This window comes from Etheostoma cragini, chromosome 12 (assembly GCF_013103735.1).
Source record: "Etheostoma cragini isolate CJK2018 chromosome 12, CSU_Ecrag_1.0, whole genome shotgun sequence".
NCBI classification, from domain to species: domain Eukaryota; kingdom Metazoa; phylum Chordata; class Actinopteri; order Perciformes; family Percidae; genus Etheostoma; species Etheostoma cragini.
Genome location: NC_048418.1, coordinates 22921139 through 22930876, shown reverse-complemented (window position 1 = coordinate 22930876; position 9738 = coordinate 22921139). Strand labels below are relative to the sequence as shown.

The window sequence follows — 9738 nt, the reverse complement described above, 5'->3', positions numbered from 1 at the left end:
TTTTATTGTCTGTAAAGCGTCCTTGAGTGTTAGAAAGGCGCTGTTAAATAAAATGTATTATTATTATTATTATTAATGCTCCATTAAGCGGCACAATCCCACAGTTGCGACAACAGACAGGGGTTGGTAATCCAGTACAATAAACGCCAAAACGTTTTTGGTTATCGTTGTTGCTTTTTGGCTGTCTTTGTGGAATTTATCTTGTCGCTGGAAGGCAGTTTCCAGAGTTTGCTGCGGCAGTTCGTCCTTTTGTCCCCCGTAGCTTTCGTAAATTCGTTGAGTTCTTTAGCGAGGCGCGTCTTCAAATGTTTAATTAAGTTGCTGGTGTTGAAACACTCGTGCCACCCCTTGAAATTGCTTCTTTGCATATACTGCATGTCGCCGTCTTACCGGTGGGAACATCCACTGTAAAGTACTGCCAAATTGCCGACATGATGCGCTAATGCTAGCTTGTTTTAAGGAAGCGTTAGGTGATCAATTCTTCTTCGCCCCTCTACAACAGCAGCGCAACTATTTTAAGAGCGGCCAAGAAGAACAGTGTTCGTGCTAACGGAGGTAACCAGTAAATAGATTCCTATTTCTAATAGTTTATGTAGTATCGGATCGGTGCCTCGACTTCAGTAATCGCCGATACCGATGCCAGCATTTTCGGCAGTATCGGAGGCATTTCCAATACTGGTATCGGAATCGGACATCCCTACCTTTAACCTGAAGAGCAGGTGGAATCTAGGCCAGGTGAATGGTTTCTGTAAAGTTTAAGTGTGAGTAGTTCTTTAAACTAGAAACGCTATGCAAATAAAGTCCATTAAAACCGACCTGTGAATCCCCACATTATAAAGAAATCACACAGAGGTACACTTTGCAAACCCTTCTTGAACAGACTTTACCTGGAGTGTTGAGGAGGCGGGACTTCCTGCAGTGGTAGGACAGTTCCTGTTCGCAGTGTTCTGATTGGCTGATGGCGGTCAAAAGCTGCTCCTCTTCAGTCGAGTAATCAAATTGGACTGAAAGCTGGTTTACACCTGGAGACGGCCGGACTCTAGTCAGCTCTGTGTTGTTGTGCTGGATCACCATCCATGTGTTCTCCTCTGGAGACAGACAGACAGACAGACAGACATTACGCATTGATTCTGTTAAGACAACCTAATCCTTCTGACACCCTCCAAAGGTAGCGGCACTCCCCTAACATTGTATCTGACGTTTCTTTTATATAGACCTTAGTGGTCCCCTAAAACTGTACCTAAAGTCTCTTTTATATAGACATTAGTTGTCCCCTAATACTGTATCTGAAGTCTCTTTTATATAGACCTTAGTGGTCCCCTAACACTGTATCTAAAGTCTCTTTTATCTAGACCTTAGTGGTCCCCTAATATTGTATCTGAAGTCTCTTTTATATAGACCTTAGTGGTCCCCTAATACTGTATCCTATGTCTCTTTTATGTAGACCTTAGTGGTCCCCTAATACTGTATCTGAAGTCTCTTTTATATAGAGCTTAATGTTACGTTTTTGTACCTTTTTTAAAGTCTTTTTTCGAAGTTTGTCACTTTTTTGACATTTAACACTACGTAACTAACATATTAACTTTAGTTTTACAGATATTATTTTGTAATTGATGGTCAAGAAACCTCATTTTTAGGAAATTATACATAATGTTTGAGTTAGAAAAGCAGAATTAGGAATTATTTTGACTAAAATTAAAGGAATGTAGGATGATGGATAATCATGTAAACTTTTACTCAATACTATTTCAAAACCACTTCAATTTCTTTTTCCAAATGCTATAAAATTGAATAAGACCCCCCTAAAATTAATGAAAGTGGAGATTTGTACTTGCCAAAGAGCGTTGTGCGGAATCAGTCATGTTATTTTGGGTAATTAAAAAGAACATTGATATAGGAAAACAGGTCAATTTGACCCGAGGACAACATGAGTGTTAAACTAGCAAAGGTTCCCCACACAGGTGGTAGTTTATCTGGGGTGGACATAAACTCCGCCACTATCAAGACTAGGCTAGTACACCTGCACAGTGTGAGAAGGAAGAGGAGCTAATCTCTGCTGTTTGCGTGTGGATTTGACTAAATCAGCTTCAACCTTAACCCAGTAGCAACAGCTCTTAGAGGGCAAAGTCTAGACAAAATAGAACAATAGCTACGTATTTTAACTCCAGATTCTATGATTATAGGCATAGCCCTCTATGATGCATCACCAATGCTGGCAGATCTAATATCAGTCTCATTGCTCTAATATACGGTACCTGCGGAGTAAGAAAAGCCCATGCAGGGCGCACGGGAGTGAAATAAATATTCACAACTGCATAAACCCAATAGCAACAGCTCTTAGAGGCCTATGCAATTCTCATAGAATATGGAGTTACAATATGTAACTATCATTATGATGGGAAGATGAGTGTTTGCGTGTGTGCGCGTGCGTGCGTGTCACCTGTCATGTTGCAGTAGACCGGCTGCGGTTTGATTGGTCCGCTGCCGTCAACGTCGATATAAAAATGTCCCGACGTGTTACCGTTGTGCTTGTACGCCTCGCACGACTGTTGGTAAACAGCTGGGAGGAAAAGTAATGAGATCAGCTCAACATGAATCACAATCCACCCCAACTTCTTTCTCTGTCTTCATTTATTCTTACGCATGCACACACACACACACACACACAAACACAAGCACACATATAGTACACACTTGCACACAAGCATGCGTGCACACACACAAGCACACACACACACAAGCACACACACACACACACACACACAGTGCATCCTCTGCAATGAAAGACTCAAATTCATGTCTAAGTGTGGTTAGAACAATGTTTTTACAGAAACATCAGCAATAAACATGAGACCAGAGATGAACTGGGTGGAAACTGTCCTCTTTTGCTTTCAGGATTTTGACTCATGGGAATCAGAGGCTCACAGAAGCAGTAGATCTCACCAAAGCTCACCTCACTGCTGGTTTCATTTGTTAATTATTTGGCAGGTTATTTACGGCTACTGTCTCCTTAAAGGTCCCATGACATGATTTTTTTTTTATGCTTTAATATAGACATTAGTGGTCCCCTAATACTGTATCTGAAGTTTCTTTTATAGAGACTTTAGTGGTCCCCTCATACTTTATCTGAAATCTCTTTTATATAGACCTTAGTGGTCCCCTAATACTCTATCTGAAGTTAACTGGTTGAGTCAAATATGTTTAATAGCCAATAGAAATAATGGCCATAGCTATGAAATAAGACACCGGTTTTTCCAAACTCTGTTGTACCCTAAACATTAATATTAGGAAAATATTGACTACATGTCCCTTATTGAGCCAAACACATGGCAGGTTACACTACCATGAGTTAGGTTTGGTCACTGTCTGTGTGTGTCTGTCTGTGTGTCTACCTTTGTGTTTGTCTGTCTGTGTATCTCCCTCTCCGTCTATGTGTCTCCCTGTCTGTCTGTCTGTCTAGCTGTCTCCATGTTTGTCTGTTTGTTTGTCTCTCTGTCCAGATGTTTGACTTACAGCTGTGGCAGGTGGCTCCGCTGTAGCCGCTCTCAGAGCAGTTACAGTGGAAGCCGGTCCAGGACTGACTGCAGCGGCCGCCGTGTTCACAACGACTGGGAGAACACCTGACAGAAACAGAGATCAAGCACAATTTGAACATATTTGTTATTTAGGGCTGTCTAATTTGCTTGTCACGGCAACTAAACATTTTGGAAGCACTGCATCAAACTATGTCCTACAACACCACACAAATACAGGAATAAAATACCAGATGTTTCAAACACATTTTACATAACAGTTTAAATACAGAAATAAACAGTGGAAAAAAAAGTTGTGATATGACAGAGTTCCTTCCTAAATTGGCCATCAACCACACAAAGTGGATGAGATGATTTATGGTGGAGATAAATCCGTTACCATTGGAAACACTGTGAAACCAAACCATTCCAACTCCAACTCAACCTTTCAAAAAGATAAAACTACATAATTAAACCAACTGAGCCTCGATTGAAATGCAGCTTCCCATTTCACAGAGAGAAAAGTTATTTAGCAATTTGAATACCTTTGATTTTTTCATAAAAGTTTTTATATTTGTGAAGTTGTGTGAGGTTGGTGGGAAAATAACTTTTATTATTTTGAATGGAAAATGATTTCTAATGTGCAGAGTTCTCATTTGTACCATCTTTCACCTTTCCCCAGAGAGATCAAAAGAAGCACTTCATTACTCTTTAGATGTTGCTTTCATTTTATGTACATAAAAAGGAAAAGGCTTTCTGCTAAATGGAAAATGTTCTTTTCACTTTACCTCAACGGCAGATCTTGATTGAGGCAAGCTGCTCTTCTAAAGTGCTGCCATACTGTTTGAAGAAGCTCTTTAAAGAAATCCAGCAGGAGACTTGACTGAAGTCTGTGTTATTTGGAGATAAATATCATACTGCATACAATGAGGGAAAAAAAGTATTTAATCCTCTGCTGATTTTGTACCTTTACCCACTGACAAAGAAATTATCAGTCTTTACTTTTAATGGTTGATTTATTTGAACAGTGAGACACAGGATAACAACAAGGAAATCCAAAAAAACGCATCTCAAAAATTGTATAAATTGTTTAGCATTTTAATGAGGGAAATAAGTATTTGACCCCTCTTAATCAGAAAGATTTCTGGCTCCCAGGTGTCTTTTATACAGGAAACGAGCTGATCTTTGTAACCTGTATAAAAGACACTTGTCCACAGAAGCAAATCAATCAATCAATCCGAATTCTCCACCATGACCAATACCAAAGAGCTCTCCAATGATGTCAGGGACAAGACTGTAGACCTACACAAGTCTGAATGGGCTACAAAACCATTGCCAAGCAGCTTGTTGAGAAGTTGGTGCGATTATACGCAACTGGAAGAAACACAAAAGAACTGTTAATCTCCCTCGGCCTAGAGCTTCATGCAAGATCTCAGCTCGTGGAGTTGCAATGATTAAGAGAACAGTGAGGAATTATCCCAGAACTACACAGGAGGATCTTTTCAATGATCTAAAGGCAGCTGGGACCATAGTCACCAAGAAAACAATTGGTAACACACTACGCCGTGAAGGACGCCAGCAAGGTCCCCCTGCTCAAGAGAGCACATATACATGCCCGTCTGAAGATCGCCAATGAACATCTGAATGATTCAGAGGACAACTGGGTGAAAGTGTTGTGTTCAGATGAGACCAAAATGGAGCTCTTTGGCATCAACTCAACTCGCCGTTATTGGAGAGGGAGGAATACTGAGAAAACCATCCCCAAAGTCAAACATGGAGGTGGAAACAATATTCCTTGGGGGTGTTTTTTCTGCTAAGGGGACAGGACAACTTCACCGCATCAAAGGGACGATGGACGGGGCCATCAAATCTTAGGTGAGAACCTCCTTCCCTCAGCCAGGGCATTGAAAAGTGGTCATGGATGGGTTTCCAGCATGACAATTACTCAAAACACACGGCCAAGGCAACAAAGGAGTCACTCAGCCAGTCTCCAATAAGAGGAGAAATCAGGCCAAAAACAACATCTTCTCAGTACGATGTCATGTTACCTGAGCTCATTAATATGCGAGAGCCCGCCCAGTTGCGCTGGGTAAAGGATATTGATAGCCAGGCTCTCATTGGCTAGCTGTTAGCCAATCAGAGGCAAGCAGCTTAGCTCGTTGAATATCAATGAGCACTGGCCCAAATGAACTAAATCTTCCTGCAGGCTTTTTACAACACATTAGAATGGCTTGAAACAAGGTAACCGAGATAACCAAGTTGTAAAGTCCATGGTAAGACTTCAGACTTTACCACAAAGTAATGAAATACGTGTGGCAGGGCACCTTTAAAGAGGCAGTAGGTAAGCCTTAAAAAAACAACTTTTTTTTTCATATTTGCTGAAACAAACCTTACAGTGGGGCTCGAATGTTTGGGCACCCAAGGTAAAAATTTGAATTAATGTGTATAAAGAAGCCAAGAATAGATGGATAAATGTCCAAAAGGCATCAAATAACAGATTATACATTTGTATAATATCTCACCCAAAAAGTTAGATTTTTTTTCCATCATTTACACTTTCAAGATAACAGAAAACAAAAAAAAGGCGTCCGCAAAAGTTGGGCACCATGGAGAGTTTCTAGCCTGCACCGACCCCTTTGGAAAGCTGAGACCTGACAATGTAATGGATTGTTCTCAATCATTGTCTGGAAGGACCAGGTGATGTCAATCTTAAGGTTTTAAATGTCCGGATTCATCTGACCTTGCACCATGGGTTCTTCTAAGCAGTTGTCTAGAAAACTGAAACTGAAACTAGATGACACTCAAAAAGCAGGAGAAGGCTATAAGAAGATAGCCAAGCGTTTTCAGATGCCAATATCCTCTATTTGGAAAGTAATTAAGAAATGGCAGTCACCAGGAACAGAGGAAGTTAAAGCAAGATCTGGAAGACTACAAAAAAATATCAGACAGAACAGCTCACAGGATTGTGAGAAAAGCAACTCAAAACCCACGTTTGACTGCACGATCCATACAGAAAGACCTGGCAAACACTGGAGTTGTGGTTCACCATTCCACTGTAAAGAGATACAAATATGGTCTTCATGGAAGAGTCATCAGAAGAAAACCTCTTTTATGTCCTCACTACGAAAATCAGCGTTTCAAGTTTTAATGAGCAAAGGAATGTTTGGTGAAGAAAGGGCACAGAATTTATTGAAAAGAACTTCTGTCCAACTATTAAGCATGGGGGGGGGAGGATCAATCATGCTTTGGGGTTGTATTGCAGCCAGTGTCACATGGAACATTTTACGAGTAGAAGGAAAATTGGATTCAATAACATTTCTACAAATTTTGGACGCTAACTTGATGCTATCTTTGAAAAAGCTGAAGTTAAAGAGAGGATGGCTTCTACAAATGGATAATGATCCTAAACACACTTCAAAATCCATGGTGGATTACATCAAGAGGCGTAAACTGTAGGTTTTGCCATGGCCTTCACAATCTAATGACCTCAACATAATTGAAAATCTATGGATAGGGCCTAAAAGAGCAATACGTGACATATAGCCCAGAAATCCCACAAAACTGGAAGACTTTTGGAAGGAGGATGGGCGAAGATACCTCAAACAAGAATTGAAAGACTCTTGGCTGGCTACAAGAAGCATTTCCAAGCTGTGATACTTGCCAAAGGGGGCAGTACAAGGTATTAACGCGGCAGAGTGCCCAAACCTTTGCAGATGCCATTTTTTTGTTTTCTGTTATTCTGAAAGCGTAAATGATGGAAATAAAATCTAAACTTTTTGTGACATATTATACGAATGTCTAATCTGTCATTTGATGCCTTTTCGAGATTTGTCCATCTTTCCTTGGCTTCGTTATGCACATTAATACACATTTTTACCTGGGGTGCCCAAACTTTCGAGCCCCACTGTACATGTTTTAGTGTGTTTACTTATTTGAATGTATGTAAAAGTGTTGTGTGTGTGTGTGTATTTGCCCAAACCCTGGCAGGAATATTGAAGAGAAAATAGATGACTGTGCAGAATCTGCAGCCTCCCTCTTTTATGTAGATAAAAGCGCTGACTCAGCAGCCTACCTCTCTTTATCTCACACTGCTTTAATCTTTAAGAGTACGCTGGAGCCTTGCAGATAAAACACATAGCTTTTTACATTAAACTATCACTGTTTGGTTCTTTTATCATATATATTATATTGTGTGTGTGTGTGTGTGTGTGTTAGTCAGGGTTGAAATGAGTGTGTTGGTGAGCAGTCATCCAACTTCGTCTGGCAGTAGTGACATCTGATCTCTCTTTGACTGTAGATGAGTTTCACAGTAATTTACCTATATTAGTATTAGTGTATAGTCTATTGTACAGATAAGAGCAATTAAAGTACAACAGAGTCTGTGTAAGAACATCTTAGCCGTTGGTACATCCTCAAACTTCAGCCCTTAAGGGCAAGTGTTTGGGTTGAAATGAAGAGTGGCAATAACTGTCACAGTAAAAGATAATGGAACCGTGACTAGAAATAGTAGTATGTAGTAGTTCATGCCATAGGCATGGCATGAACAAGGCACAGTAGATCGTAGCAGGGCACTGCAGAGCATAACAGGGCACTGCAGAGCGTAGCAGGATGTAACAGGGCATCACTAAGATTAATACTATATCTGACTTAAGCAAGGTAATACCTCAATGCCTAAATATTTAACCTGCTTAACAAAGGAGATGTTAGCAGAGATGGTTGAATTGCAGGCAGAATCAGTTAAATTAAGTAGTGCAGACTTTGACCAGTTTATTTAAAGCCTGATCAGCTTCCCTACTCCTTACCTTAGGAAGGATTTTTCTAGGGTTTCTAAGGGTTTTCTAAAAAAAAAAAAACATAACATCACCTGCAAATAGTGAGAGGTCATGATGTGTATTGGAAATGCATATCATGACACTAAAACCGATTGACGAATGGCTTGAGCCAGAGGCTCTAAGGACAGGACAAATAATGCAGGACTCAAGAGGCAACCCTGGCGTGACAATCTAGAAACTGGAAATAAGGGGGACGAGGAGTGCCCGGTTAAGACTTGGGCTGAAGGGTTAGAATACAGAACTTTAATCATACCTATGAAAGTGTTACCAAAGCCAATCACCTCTAAGACTGACCATAAGAATGGGTCAAGAGAAAGCAGCAACATTGGCGTCTTCCTGTCTTCTGCAGCATCAACAATGTGGAAAAAGCATCCTACATTATCTGCTGCCCTTCTCGTTTATATGATTCCTGTTTGGTCAGATCTATTGGATACACAGTACCGTAATCTGTACCAGGATGGCCGAGTGGTTAAGGCGTTGGACTTAAGATCCAATGGACAATTGTCCTCGTGGGTTCGAACCCCACTCCTGGTATAGTATTTACTTAAGTGTAGTAAACTCCTCCCGCAATGTGTTCAAATATACCCCTGTAAAACGTTTCTTCTGTAAATAAGTAGTTATCACGATGATAACACACTGTAGGCAATTTATCAGTCATAATGTAATATATCAGTCATAATGTACTAAATATTGTAAAAAAACACAATAGATAAACTAGAACTGCAAGCAGATATGACTAAAAATAGTAATTTGTAGTAGTTATGGCATTGCAGAGCATTACAAGGCACATTAGAGCATAGCAGGGCACTACAGAGCGTAGCAAGATGTAACAGGGCATCACTATGATTAATAATCAGATTTAAGCAAGGTAATACCTCAATGCCTAAATATTTAACTTGCTTAAAAAGGTAGATGTTAGCAGAGATGGTTGAATTGCAGGCAGAATCAGTTAAATCAGTTAAATGAAGTAAAATGTTTCTCCTGTAAATAAGTATTGATCACAATGATAACAGACTTTAGGCAATCTATCAGTCATAAAGTACTAAATATAGTAACAAAACACAATAGATAAACTAGAACTGCAAGCACTTATGTCTAAAAATAGTAGTTTGTAGTAGTTATGGCATAGCAGGGTACTGCACAGCATTACAAGGCACCGCAGAGCATAGCACGATGTAACAGGGCATAAATATGATTATTAATCTGATTCAAGCAAGGGAAAACCTCAATACCTTAATGTTGAACCTGCTTAACAATGGAGATGTTAGCAGAGATGGTTGAATTGCGGGCAGAATCAGTTAAATGAAGTAGTGCAAACTTTGACCAGTTTATTTTAAAGCCTGATCAGCTTCCATACTCCTTCCCCAAGGATAGAAGGGGAGGAAGAGACTATG

The 9738-nt window shown here is 40.1% G+C and overlaps 1 protein-coding gene and 1 non-coding gene across 2 annotated transcripts in view; one reads left to right on the top strand and one right to left on the bottom strand.

Annotated features, from left to right (window-relative positions):
• The window catches only part of LOC117954136 (contactin-associated protein-like 4), a 147611-nt gene that overhangs the window by 44180 nt on the left and 93693 nt on the right, over nucleotides 1-9738 (bottom strand). Inside the window, exons 11-13 of the mRNA XM_034887672.1 lie at nucleotides 3514-3620; nucleotides 2441-2560; nucleotides 888-1088 (exon numbers count right to left, since the gene is read on the bottom strand). Coding sequence (XP_034743563.1) covers nucleotides 888-1088; nucleotides 2441-2560; nucleotides 3514-3620 — 428 coding nt within the window. The remainder of the gene's footprint in view (nucleotides 1-887; nucleotides 1089-2440; nucleotides 2561-3513; nucleotides 3621-9738) is intronic.
• Nucleotides 8796-8878, top strand: trnal-uaa. The gene has a single exon. It is a non-coding gene; the product is annotated as a tRNA-Leu (tRNA).